The sequence below is a fragment of the Engraulis encrasicolus genome, unplaced genomic scaffold (assembly GCF_034702125.1).
Source record: "Engraulis encrasicolus isolate BLACKSEA-1 unplaced genomic scaffold, IST_EnEncr_1.0 scaffold_33_np1212, whole genome shotgun sequence".
Classification (NCBI taxonomy): Eukaryota; Metazoa; Chordata; class Actinopteri; order Clupeiformes; family Engraulidae; genus Engraulis; species Engraulis encrasicolus.
Window position 1 is genome coordinate 706,227 of NW_026945632.1, and position 13,749 is coordinate 719,975.

The following is a 13,749-nucleotide window of genomic DNA, read 5'->3' on the forward strand; positions in this document are numbered from 1 at the left end:
CCAGCCAATGGCCCGCAAATGGATCATCATCATCTGATACAGTATCTTGCCGTCTGACATTCCCTATAGACCCCCCCCCCCCACACACACACACACACACACACACAGAGCCCCTCCCTTAGAGGACTTGTTAAGTGTTTGTCGGGTTGGCTGGCAGGCCCGGGTGGGTGGGTATAAAAGGCTCGGAGGACAGCACCCTCATCGACACTCCTAACTCACATCATCTGTGGGACACAGACAGCGGTTGCGCTCAACAGACACTGGAAATATCCAACATTCAAGAGTTTTAGTGTCATTGTTATTGAAGGCAACGCCACTGTGTGGAAAAGATTCAATATTCAAGTTTCCAGATTGAAGAGTTTATTCGTCATTGCCGTTGAAGGTTGCATTCTACAGATTCTGGAAAGGATGGCCGCGTCGGTGGTGATGATGATGATGGTGTGGCTTCTTCTTCCTCTCCTCACCTCTCTCTGCTCCTCAACTGTTTTGGGATTTACTGACGAGGACATGATGAGGGACGCGATGCTTGAGAAACTGGGGCTCTCAGAGCTGCCGAGGCTCGAGAAGCGGGATCTGGAGAGCGTGGTGGTCTCCGCGCACATCCGGAATAAGTACCTCTCCATGCTAAAACTGCACAACACGCGCAGACGCCGACGCGCCGTGCCCAGTCTGGCGGGAATCCTGCGAGGCATCCACGGCAGTGCAGGTATGTTGCAAATAATAATTTAAAGGGAATCTGTGCAGGAAATGGTCAAAAAAGGTACTGCAACTATGCTGCTCATTGAAATTGGGCTGCCTATTACCAAATTTGATCTTAACATGAAAGTTTACTAAGTAATAAACAAATATTTTCTAGTATGGTCCAAGTACAGTCATTTTTACAGCTACACATTATTTTAACTATTTTATTTGTTAACCTACAAAGCCTACAAAGACTGCAGCTCAAAGTGCTCAGACAATAAAAGTTAAAAAGTTGATCAACTAAAAGCAGCGAGAAAAAGAACACATTGACACAGACACACTTGCAATGCCATCTTTCACTTGTGTGTTTTATTTACACGGCATCTCTCCATGTGATTTCATTTTATTAGGCTATATGCATTTGAAAGAAATAGGCACAAAGTAGGCCCTATCTTTCAGTTGTGCTTTGTTTTTTTGTTTTGTTTGAAATTACACGACATTTCGCCATGTGTTTTTATTATATGCATTTTAATCTTTTGAGAAATTGCACAAAAATGTGCCATGCAATGAAATATTGCACCAGACCGTGCAGGTTGTTTTTTTTTTTTGGCTCATTATTATATTCGTGGGTTGATAACGCAACGCAACGCAACACAGAGGAAAAATAACACTATGTTCCTTTGTAATAACATGTGTTGAGAGCTTAGTTTATACTATAAGGGTCCCTGTCGTGCCGAAAAGCGAGTGCCTGCCAGAATCTGAGTGCCCTCATTGAAACCAATGAATTTTTTTGAGAGACAATTATACACATTTTAGCAGAATGAATTACATAATTTATGAACTAAAAATATGCTTATGAAACATTACTCGTCCTCCACTTAATATGAGCTATTTGAATGAAACTGTAACATTTGTTATGACAATTCTTCGATTCTTTTATGGAAATAATACCGAAATTGTAACCAGTTCTTTGTAATACTTCCAGAAGGAATGCAGATGCTTTATTGATAGGCTTTCCATCTTAAATTGTGTCAGATTTATCTGCAAAAATGGGTAAAAAATATCTGAAAAATTGGTCATTGGTTTCAATGAGGGCACTCAGATTCTGGCAGGCACTCGCTTTTCGGCACGACACCCCCAACCTTTCTGGGTCTGAGGGCTACCAAGGGTTACCCGCGGGCTACTGAGGGCTACCCGAGGGCTACTTTTGTTCAAAATCCTCTACTGATGTCTTGGAATCATTCTCAAATCACACTATTATTAAATGACAATTTGCTTATAGGTTATAAAGAATAAATAATCTCATATTTAAATTAATTAAATTAAGAAAAGCATTAACTGTGACTAAAATCTGGTTGTCGTCACTGTTTAATAACATCCTTGGTGGGCACCTCAGAAGCTCCTGGAGGGCTACCTGGCGCCCGCGGGCACAACGTTGGTGACACCTGGTTTATAGCCTTTCATTGCTTCATTGCTGTACGTGTTCCGCAGATATCTCTGGAGATGTTGTGTATTCGGACACCACGCGGCAGCACCTGACCTTCGACATGTCCAGCAGAATACCCGGAAACAGCGAGGTGACCATGGCGGAACTCAAGCTCTTCAGAACGCCCGCGCGCCACGCGCCACTGCAGGTGCAGAAGAGGAGCGCGCGGCCGGTCAAGAATGCCCGCGTGAGCATCTACTGGGTGCACGCGCTCAAGGGCGGCAAGAACACGACGTCACTTGTAGATTCCAGGTACATTCATTTCCCGATTTCATGTGGGATATTTCTGTAGTTTCATGGCTATTCAATGGTATCCACTCAGTGGTGTGTAGTCTACTTTTTGTGGTGGGTATACTGTATATTGGAGCATCTTTTGAAGTGGGTATACTGTATACATTTGTGCTATTCAAAATAATGGATCAATCAATTTTAAGTGAGTATACTGAAATCCCTGAATTTTTGAAGGGGGTATACTCCGTATACCTGCGTTCTACGTAGACTACACCACTGTATTCACTGTTAGTGTTCACCTATGCCATGAGATGGGAATGGGCGCCAGGTATTCACTGTTGGCTTTTTGTCGTCATTGAATGAACAGGCTGGTTCCCATTTACGAGTCTGGGTGGACGAGCTTCGACGTGACGCAGGCAGTGCAGTACTGGGCCAAGTCTAGATCGGGGCGCCAGACGCCGCTGCACCTGCAGGTGTGGATCGAGGGCGAGCGGCCCGGCAGCCACGCGGCCGAGCTGGCCAAGAGCGTGCGCTTCGCTACCGGAGACGGAGATGGAGATGGAGATGGCGATGGCGTCTCGAGCTCCGGGGTCAAGAAACCAGACCTGGTGCTCTTTACCCTGGACCTCGACGAATTTGGGTAAGCACTTGGAAAACACACACACACCGGCACACACACACAGGGATAATTTGTAGTCATTTAGTCATTTGTAGTCATTTATTACGAGCTATTTGGACCACAATTTGAGCCAAATTGATGCTTTTTTTGTGATTGTCTTTTTAACATATTTAAAAAAAAATTATACATCAGAGAGGTATCAAAGAGGTACCTTATGGATAAGAGTACAAAATAAAATAAAATAAAAATACATAACACTCGTGCTGGCAGCAAACTCAAAGTCTTCACAGAAGGTCTTTAAGGGCAGCAGCTATGCCCATCCAAGTGTTAACAGTGGTTTCCTTTGCCTTATTAATCTTTGCAGTTGTACCTTCCAAACAGACTATATAGTGGAAACAAATTTGTGAATATTTAAACCTGACTCGGAGACAGAGGACTGCTGTAACGGCATGAGCACTCTGATTCCACTACATGGAGGGAGAGCAGGCCAAAATCATCACCAGTCCACCGGGAAAATGCCCTGTATGCCTTATGGCCAATCCAGCCATGCACACGCACACACACACACACACACACACACACACGCACGCACGCACGCACACACACAACAGGGGTGCCGGGGCACCCTGGGGTGCTGCGGGCCACCCTCAGGGGTGCCGCGGAAACGTGGCTGATAAATACAATTATGTAATATAATACATATTTGTCTAAATTGTATAAGTTAATGCTAGTCACTGGAATCTTTCATCTGCCATTTGCGCACAATAAAGTGAATATAGGTCGCCCCAGTCAGCTGCAACTTCCAATGTAGGTCATGTGACGTCTCAAGATGTGTTACTTTTGGTATCGGATGCAATGCCATGTTACGGCTTGTTGGTTTGGGGTGCCTTGACATTTTTCATGATTTGAAAGGGTGCCTCGCCTAAAAAAAAGTTTGAGAAACACTGTTCCTAACTAACAAAATGTCCGTTTGTGTCTGCTGTGTGTGCAGGTCCAGTGGTGACTGTAACTCGGCCAAGTCGAGCTCCTCGAGCGGTGGTGGCCGGTCCCGCTGCTGCCGGGAGGAACACTTCATCAACTTCCGGGAGCTAAGCTGGACCCAGTACTGGATCATCGAGCCCGTGGGGTACCAGGCCTTCCGTTGTGCCGGAGGATGCAAGCAGCCCGCGTCCGGCCCCGCCCCCGGCCGCAGCTACGGAGGAGGATACGGACATCAACAGCTGCAGCGCACGTGCGCGGCCGTTGAGAGCGCTCCGCTGCCCATCATGTACCTGGTGAAGAGGGGCGATCACGCCGAGATCGAGGTGGCCGAGTTCCCCAACATGATCGTGGAGAAGTGCGGATGCACCACCGACAATGCCTCCGTATAGGGCGGAGAGAGAGACACACACACACACACACACACACACACACACACACACACACGCACGTACGCACGCACGCACGCACGCACGCACGCACACACAGTCTCTGTATAGCGCGGCGAGAAACACACACACACACGCACACAGACACCGATCACGCCTCTGTATAGCGCGGCGAGAAACACACACGCACACACGCACACAGACACCGATCACGCCTCCATATAGCATATAGAAACACACACACACACACTCACAGACAATGCCTCCGTTTTATCGCAGTCATAGGGCCAGGAGGAGATCTACGGGGGCCCTGGGGCCCTGGCCCACCCTGGCCCATGTCTAGAGCCGCCCCTGTGATGGAACACTAAGGCAGCACAGGCAGCTGCGGTCTTCAACATGAGGGTTGTTAGCTCGAATCCCACTTGACCCCTACACCTCCATCCATGGCTGAAGTGCCCTTGAGCAACGCACCTAACCCTACACTGCTCCAGGGACTGTAACCAATACCCTGTATCGAGGCACCTAACCCCACACTGCTGCTCCAGGGACTGTAACCAATACCCTGTCATATCTGTATGTTGCTTTGGATGAAAGCGTCAGCTAAGTGTAATGTGATGTAATCCTCTGCAGTGAAGACTACGCACCATATATATATAATGCACGAGCACTTAAAAAATAATTAATAAGAAATTTATATTTTTTTGCATGCTGTTATTTTTTCAACGAGTGTCACTGTCACACAGCTAAGTGTTATGTTGAAAAAATAAAATGATTTTATTTTCCAAAGTGTTTGTGTTGACATGTTCTTTCCAATAATTAAATAATCTGCTGTATTTTCTTGAGATGGCTCAATGGCAGAGATTCAAGATGAAGTAGTGAACATTAAGCAATATACCTGAGCGAGCCCGATGACGCACTGAGTTGAAACGCGTTGTTCGCTCTAAATAAGCGAGCATTAAGTCAAGAAAGTGTGCGGTAGACTTCTTTCTTTTGAAGTATTGAACATTAAACAGTCCCACCAGGAAATCGCGGGCATTTTCTCAAGAAATCGCGGTCAGAATTGCCAGATGGTGCAGGAGGATTTCCAGAAAATCGCGATAAAAGTTGCGGAGCTTCTTACTGTGTTGTTGCGATTTTGTTGCGGCATGAAGTGAAAGGTGCGATTTTTGTTGCGATTTTTAATGTGCTTCCCCACGCTTGAAAGTAAAGGACACTGCCACATTCCAGTCCTCTGGTGTTTTTATATTATTTCCATTTTTATATTATAATTTTGGTTCTTAGGCAAAGCAGGGAAGCTGCCTGGGCGAGTTTTTAGCCAGAATGTCGTCGTGAAAAGTTCCATCTCTTTCATGCTGCCACGACACCCTTCATTACAATGCTGTTTATGGCCGTTTGACTCTGTTTTAAATGTCATCACCGTTTCAAATTGTAAGCATACAAACTTCGTATCATGTCGATATCCATTCCTGACTTTAAAAAGTGGATACATAATTAACTAGGCGGGCGGAATTGGGCATGTCCACCCAGTTGAAGAGGCTGCGCGACAGGAACTGACTGAAATCCTGGTTAATGTGAGTCGTCTGCTACACATAGCCTGCCTGTGTCGGCGTTTAATTTTCAAGCTTGTCAAAAGCAACACAAATAAAAGCAGAGAGAGGGGTCGCTTTCGAAAGAAGGCATAGCCTAGGTTTTTTTTTTGGTTCTCCCGCGCCGTCCGGCTGATGATCATCATTCAATGTAACGAGGATGGAGTTCACATATTTCCTTTTGTGAAGGGTGCTTGCTGAATAATGCTCAGAAATTATATTAATTTTGGTGCTCTTGTGAATATAAAAGACGACGACATTGTTATCTAGGCCTATAAAACACCACGTCGCCTGCAGAACGGAGGTCTCAGCTGTCAACGATGCTCATATGGGCTACACGTTTTGGCCGGTGATGAAAACAGTTATAAAGCCCTGCATGCACTTTCACTGGGACTTCTGGCGAGTCCATCGTTCTCTGGAATGTTTAACTTGACCCTCTGTAGGCTGTAGCCTACTTGGAGATCCACCACCATTTTTCAGCAGAGGTAAAAGTGAAAGTGATTCAATGCTGCGCATGCCATTGAGTCCCAAACTGTTAGGCTTGACTTCTCAAAGGGCATGAAACGGTTTTGCAAATGCAATGCCCTTTGTTGTGTTCACTGATAGGCCTATATTGGTAAAAAATAGCCCACAACAAAACAGAATCGTTCCTCGACAGCACAGCAGCCAGCGTGAGTCAAGTGATTATAAGCATAACGTGATTGGGGACAACGACGGTGGGGACGAGAGCGCAAGCAATATTGCGTGCTGCTTATGACAAGTTCATTTACATAGGCTATTCACAAATATTTTCAGTTTTGTTCAGTTTCATATTAGGCCTACTGGTCTTTTGTAACGTTAAGTAGGCCTATTTAAAATGAGCTAATATTATTTACTGACTGATTGCAGTCATTTTTGTCGGACATTTTGTCCGGCCACATTTTATTTTGCCGGTCATTCATGCATGCAAACGGCCAATGTCCGGCCACAGCCGGCTAACGTGAACCCTGTGATAACGTGATTCCAGCCATAGCCCAATTTGCGCGAAAGAGATTACTATATCGGCCAGGCACGCACGCAGCATTCACAATGAAGGATGGAAATTACTGCTTTGTTGTGGACAAGGCATTTGCGCATCTCAATTCGGAGGGAAAATGTTGCCTTCTGTATGCGCACAAGTCAAACACCAAAGTGGTCCAGCAGGTGGACCGCTTTAGAAAAAAGAAAACACATCTTGTTGTAGGAGCCCTATACTTGGCGTAGCCTAATGTAGCCTAGATGACTGTCAAGTGTTAATTAGGCTATATATTTATGTAGGCCTACCACATTTTAAAAATGTAGGCCTATTGGTTATGCCAGACTAGAAGTCATAGGCCTACATTTTCCCTCCTGTGACCATGCGAGCAGACGCGCAATGAGAACATGGCGTTTCCTACATTCGTATTTATTAGTTTTTTCCCCCCTCACCTACAAGTGCTGGGACTGATTGCTAGATTACTTTTTTATTGTATTTTTTATTGTATAGAGCTCGAAAGTCCCGCCCCTTAGTTCCGCGTTTCACGGGACCTCAGTTGACCATCTAACAACATGGTAGCGAGTAAATATCTTCTGATCTCAGTCATGATATGCGCTGGGCTCCAAATATGCTGTTTAAGAGGATAGATAAAGATTATTCAAGCAGAAGTATCAATGTTTTGTTCCGAAGCCGTCGGCATGAAAAATGTGAAGAAACACAGCTTTCTAAAAAGTTTAGGGGTTCATACGAAAAATTAAGCAAAAATATCAGAAACAACATATATGGAGCTCGTGGCACAACTCGAAGGGGATCGAAATGCCATTTTAATACCGCCATTGGATTACATGCTACGATTTTCGGCTAAAGACGCAATTGAGGTCCCATGAAATTGGGGGAAGTGACATCACTTTCGAGCTCTATTATCCTTTTTGAAAGGAAGTTTGTCGACGTCAGTGAAGTCAGCGCAACATGGATTGGTTCAAAGTGTTCAAAGTTGCGGGAAATCGCGGTGATTGGTTAAAGTTGCGCTCTCGCGCAGAATTCGCGGGAATTCATTGAAGTTGCGAAAAACGACGCGATCGCAACATCGCGATTTCCTGGGGGGACTGATTAAAGGGACACTGTGCAAGAAATGGTCAAAAAAAAGGTACTGCAATTATGCTGCTCATTGAAACTGGGTTGGCTATCACCAGATTTGATCTTTACATGAAAGCTTACTAAGTAATAAACAAATATTTTCTAGTATGGGCCAAGTAGTCGTTTTTGCAGCTAAAAATGGCTATTTTTGGATATTCAAAATGGCGGACCATGGATAAAAAATCTCACAGTGTCCCTTTAAGCAAACAAACATGAAGTAAAAGTAGTGGTTCCCAAACTGGGGGGTCGCGGAAGAAAAAAAGGAACTTTAAAAACGGGAAATCCACAGGTTAACAGCTAACAGCTAACAGATGGGATTTCTAGCAATATTATAATATAGCGGACAAACTATTGATGTAAAATCTAGCAATATTATTGGACAAAAAAACTTGTCTTACGATCAGCTAACCGGTTGGATCAAGTTATTGGTGTTTTTTTGTGTGTTTTTCAGTAACAACATATTCTATCAACCTCATTAGGTACAATGGAGTAACTGGCTCCTCCACTTGTGCTTGTCTCCTCGTCCCGCCTCCTGTCCCCTCCTCTGAGGAGAAAACGATGAAGTTTCCCAGCTGTCAGCCTAGCCACAACAACTTTTGAGGGACTGTTTTTCATTCACCATCCCAATTGCAAGTGAGAAAAAGACTCTACAATTGAGCTTTTGCAAGAAATTGAAATATAATGCTGTTGTCAGTGATGTCATCATGACATGTTACTTCCTGGTACGAGGAGACAAGCAAGTGGAGGAGGCAAGGTCTCATATTGCAACGCACTCAATGGGAGGTGAAATTTCCCAATTCGGCGTTCACTCATCTTTTTTAACAGTCTTTGCCATCTTCTGTCCAGCAGAGGGCGCCATGGGGGCGTGTAGCAGAATAGAGTAGAGTGGACCCCTCCACTGTGGAGTAGCGGGAGGCACCCACCATCTCATGAGTGTGAAGAGGCAAGAATAATACAGAGTACTCAGATTATAACATCTATAATAAAATACATAGAATAATAATGAGAACTGAGATTAGAACATCTATACTTAACCCGCAACATTGGCCCTGTCGCCTGGAGCTGCATTACGCAACATTCAGGCTCATGAGATTTGAGACAACTTTATAAAAAATCTCTGTTTGTTTGAGATGAATGAAAGGTGACGGTCTTAGCGTTTAAATGCAACTAAAAGCCAAGATATTTAGGTCTTTATAGACTGAAGGCAGCATTTCTTTAAAAGGGCTCAGGCATTCAGCACCCTTTTTTGCAGGCGCCATAGGCGTCAATGGGTTAAATACATAGAATAATACTGAAAAGTCCGTTTTCAGCAAACTTCACTCTTTGATTCTGAGGGTGCTGGCCCAAATGTTCAGCACAATTTTTTTTAGGACTGCGGCCGCAGGGGTTCTTTATTGCACATTAAAAAACCCACTGCGCAATTTAAAAAAAACACTCCATGCAAGATGTGGTGCCTGTCTTGAATATATGAGAATACTGAGAAATAACATCAATAAATAGTGTAGTGTGCATTGCAGTTTGTGAGTTTGAGGCGGTGTGTATTATTTTTGTTTTTTGTTCTATCATCTTCTGTGCAATGCTCTAACAGTGTTCATGTAGGCCTACACTATACTAGCCTATTCAAAGCACCCACCACTGTGGTTGCGTCTTTCTGTGAATGAGTGACGTGATTCTAACGTCGGACCTGATTGGTCCGCTATCTGTCAACCAAGTTTTGAAAAAGCCTGTGTTGAGATGAATGAAAGAGATTGCCTGATGAAGGTCTAGTACCGAAACGTCGTTTATTAAAGAAAGAACAGCGAAATGGTCAGTGTGCGGGAGTTTCTTTGAACTATTGGTGTGTTCATTCAGAAAGCAGGGTTTGTTTTTTGAAGGCTTTGTAAAGTTACCAATCTGGTTAAAACCAGAAAAAATATTAACAATAACAATTATGTTTTTTTCCCCTGCTTATCACAATGAAAGACTGTGTGTGTGTGGACTGGACTGTCCAATACACTTTGCTTGGAGGTTGAGAGGAATCTCCACCCTAGGGTTAACTTTTGACACCTCTGCTCGCCAGGTGTTTCAAAATAACCTGAAGAGAAGTCTGACAAATGTAAACTACATGAAAATAAGACTAATGAAATCTACCATGAAAATAAGACTAATAAACGACCATGAAAATAAGACAAATAAACTCCCATGAAAATAAGACAAATGTGAACTACCATGAAAATAAAACTAATGGAAACTCCCATGAAAACGAGACTAATGTACACTCTCATGAAAACAAGACTAATGTAACCGAGGCCACTGTAGCAATCAGGACAGGAGTCAGGGGATGGAATGTTGACATCTTTATTGCCTTCTGATCAGTCCATGTGCAGCTAGCTCTAGAACACACACACACACACAAGCACACACACACACAAGCGCGAGCGCACACACAGACACACACACACAGACATGCGCGAGCGCACACACACACACTTTCCTTATGAGGCTTTGGGATCAACAGCTTTCTCTCTGAGTCACAGGGGCAACACACACACACACACATGAACACACACACACACGTACGCACGACACACACACACACGTACGCACGCACAAACACACACCTGTCTGCCACAGCCACGTCACCTGGTCGGGACTACTTGAGAACCCTGCATGTTCTCAATGTTCTACTCCGGAACCCTGCATGTTCTCAATGTTCTACTCCGGAATCCTGCATGTTCTCAATGTTCTACTTGAGAAGCTGACGTGTCCCCATGTCTTGACCATCAGTTCTGTTAGCATACACACACACACATACATGCGCACACACACACACTCCTATGAATAGCAAGACATCAGTCAAACATGATACCCCTGCCACCTACTCAACACTTATGCTGGTAGCATGACACACACACACACACACACACAGACTCACACACACACGTCTGGAGCAGCTGTTGCGATGTAAGCAGTCCAGTGGGTTTTAGCACTATGAAATTACTCTGTGTGTGTCGCTGTGTGTGTGTGTGTGTGTGTACCAGTGGGTTTTAGCACTATCGCGTGAGTCCCTTGTGTGTGTGTGTGTGTGTGTGTGTGTGTACCAGTGGGTTTTAGCACTATCGCGTGAGTCCCCTGTGTGTGTGTGTGTGTGTGTGTGTGTGTGTACGTGTATCAGTGGGCTTTAGCACTATCGCGTTAGTCCCCTGTGTGTGTGTGTGTGTGTGTGTGTGTGTGTACGTTGGGTCCCAGTGCGTTTTAGAGCTAAGGAGTTCTTGTGGCTCAAGCTGCAAGTCGTCTTGTGATCACACACACACGCGCGCGCGCACACACACACACAAACACGCACACACACACCTCCTCTTGTCATCCCTGAGGCACTAAAATACGCGAGAGAAGACACCCCACTGCACTACACTCCAGGGTTGCCAGATGTGACTGCTGACTGCCCAAAAGATGCTCAAAACCCGCCTGGAAGCACTACATGTCGCCAAATTTGACCTACTTCTATTAATTTTAATGGACGTAAGGCCCCAAATGCCAAAATGCCTGCAGGCAGCCCTCCTAAGCAACCCAACTGTGCGGGAAACCGCCCAATCTGGCAACACTGTTACACTCCACTCCTCAAGACAGCATGAAGACTACGAGTGCATTTCAATATGGGACCTTGCCTCCTCCACTCGCTTCTCGTCATGATGACATCACTGACAACAGCATTATATTTCAATATCTTGCAAAAGCTGAATTGTAAAGTCTTTTCCTCATTTACAATTGGGATAGTGAATGAAAAATAGTCCCTCAAAAGTTGTTGTGGCGAGGCTGACGGCTGAGAAACTTTATCGTTTTCTCCACGAAGGAGGGGCCAGGAGGCGGGACGAGGAGACAAGCGCAAGTGGAGGAGGCAAGGTCACATATTGGGATGCACCCTACAAGTACACTCCACTCCACTCCACCCCTCACCTAGCCTGGTTCAAACCTACAGTGTGTGTGTGTAGCTCTGGAGCGGTGGAGTGGAGGACTGGTGGAGTGGAGCTACACACACTACCGTCTGGTAGCGCTGCCATTAATTATTATATATATATATTATTTTCTGACTCGAGAAGAGCATATTAACGGCAGTGCTACCAGACGGTAGTTTGTGTACACACACGCCCCGTCGGTGAGAACTAGGGTACTCCTCACCTCGACTGCCACAATTAAAATGTGCGGCCCTGGTTACATTCTAGCCACGGCGGGGCGGAGTGATTATTAGGTGTGATGAGTCTCCGGGGATGATGTCAGCCTTTGTATCCTCCCTCTTAGTAGGACGTAGAACGCCAGTAGAATGCGTCTCATCCAGGCCTGGAATTTCGCCATTTTAGGGGCAAGGCCATTTGACAGGGCATCAGAGAGGGCATCAAGGCCACTGTGGCCTTATGGCAGAATATTTTTTCAAGGGCACAAGGCCAAAGTGGGTGGGCACGAGGTTCATGGCCATCATGAAATTCCTGCCCTGGTCTCATCCAATCAGATATCGCAAAATATACTGACCGGATCTAACTATTGCATAAAATATCATATTATGACTTCTAGATATCCATGATCTCTCTCTTAAACTTCATATATACGAAATCCCCAACAGATGCAGCTGCACACATGATGTGGCATACAGTGTTGTTTCCATTATTCTAACTTGCGTCCTCCACCTGTTCTTGAGGCCTTGTGCTTTGGAGAAGCCAGGTAAGTGTTTATGCCGTCAGCATAGCCGCAATTAGCCTGGCGACGCCATCCATGTACTCCACCCAAAGATTTTGGCTCAGCACATCGTCTGGCAAAAGCCTCGAGCTCGGTTCTCTCAGTGTTTAGCCAATCAGCAAACAGTTGAGAGTGGTGACGCAGAACTCACCCGCGAGCTCTGTTATTTGTATGCTTTTGCGACGCTTTAACGTAACAGATGCACAAAAGAAAGCACAATATGGGTTTTAATTTGAGTTTGGAACTCCCATTAATTTAAATGATACAGTAAGATCAGAACATCTCCCACCGTCCACGGAGACGGATTCCTCACGGCTTTTGCCAGACTAATTGACCAACGAGTCAACAGTCGGCTTTTCGCCTAGGCTAAGCCACAATACCTTTTGGGGGACTTTCCCCCGTTCATCATCCTCATTGCAAATGAGAAAATGGCCTTTTAATTGCGCTTTTGCGAGATATTCAGTCAAAATTCTGTCGACTACGACTATGACATCTTGTGACGTCATCACAAGGCCTCCAGCACAAGGGAGGACGGAAGGTCAGATAATGGAAAGAAGCCATACGTGATTCCCAACCTATGGGCCGGGGCCCACTGGTGGGCCCTGAAGGTACTCCAAGTGGGCCTTGAAATCATTTTCCAAAAATAATAATCATATTTTGATGTGTGTTGTGTTGTTGATTTATTTGAGTTTTATTCTTAATTGGGTCAGAGGTGGGCCCTGAACATTTTTGACAATTTCGAGTGGGCCCCAAGTTGAAAAAGGTTGGGAACCCTTGCAATACAGCATTGACTGCACTAGCGCCCACATATGACATTACATGACAAGGCTCCATTGCGTGTCATACATCCTCAGGTGCCTATGAATAAATAGCATTAAACATCACATATAATATCTGGCATCGCTAGCTAGCGTCCACCCTTGTCTTAGGAGGTAGCG

General features: G+C 45.1%; 1 protein-coding gene across 1 annotated transcript; it reads left to right on the top strand.

The window, feature by feature from the left end:
- The first annotated feature begins 432 nt into the window (after window positions 1–432).
- LOC134443523 (left-right determination factor 2-like) lies at window positions 433–4,387 on the top strand. The gene is made up of 4 exons (XM_063193285.1): window positions 433–706; window positions 2,173–2,419; window positions 2,766–3,038; window positions 4,009–4,387. The coding sequence occupies exons 1-4, from the start codon at window positions 433–435 to the stop codon at window positions 4,385–4,387; spliced, it is 1,173 nt and encodes a 390-aa protein (XP_063049355.1).
- The last annotated feature ends 9,362 nt before the right edge of the window (window positions 4,388–13,749 follow it).

Coding starts and splice junctions, on each gene's coding strand:
- LOC134443523 (XM_063193285.1), top strand. CDS start 433: ATGATGGTGTGGCTTCTTCTTCCTCTCCTCACCTCTCTCTGCTCCTCA. Junction 707..2,172: donor AGGCATCCACGGCAGTGCAG/GTATGTTGCAAA, acceptor CGTGTTCCGCAG/ATATCTCTGGAGATGTTGTG. Junction 3,039..4,008: donor CTGGACCTCGACGAATTTGG/GTAAGCACTTGG, acceptor CTGTGTGTGCAG/GTCCAGTGGTGACTGTAACT.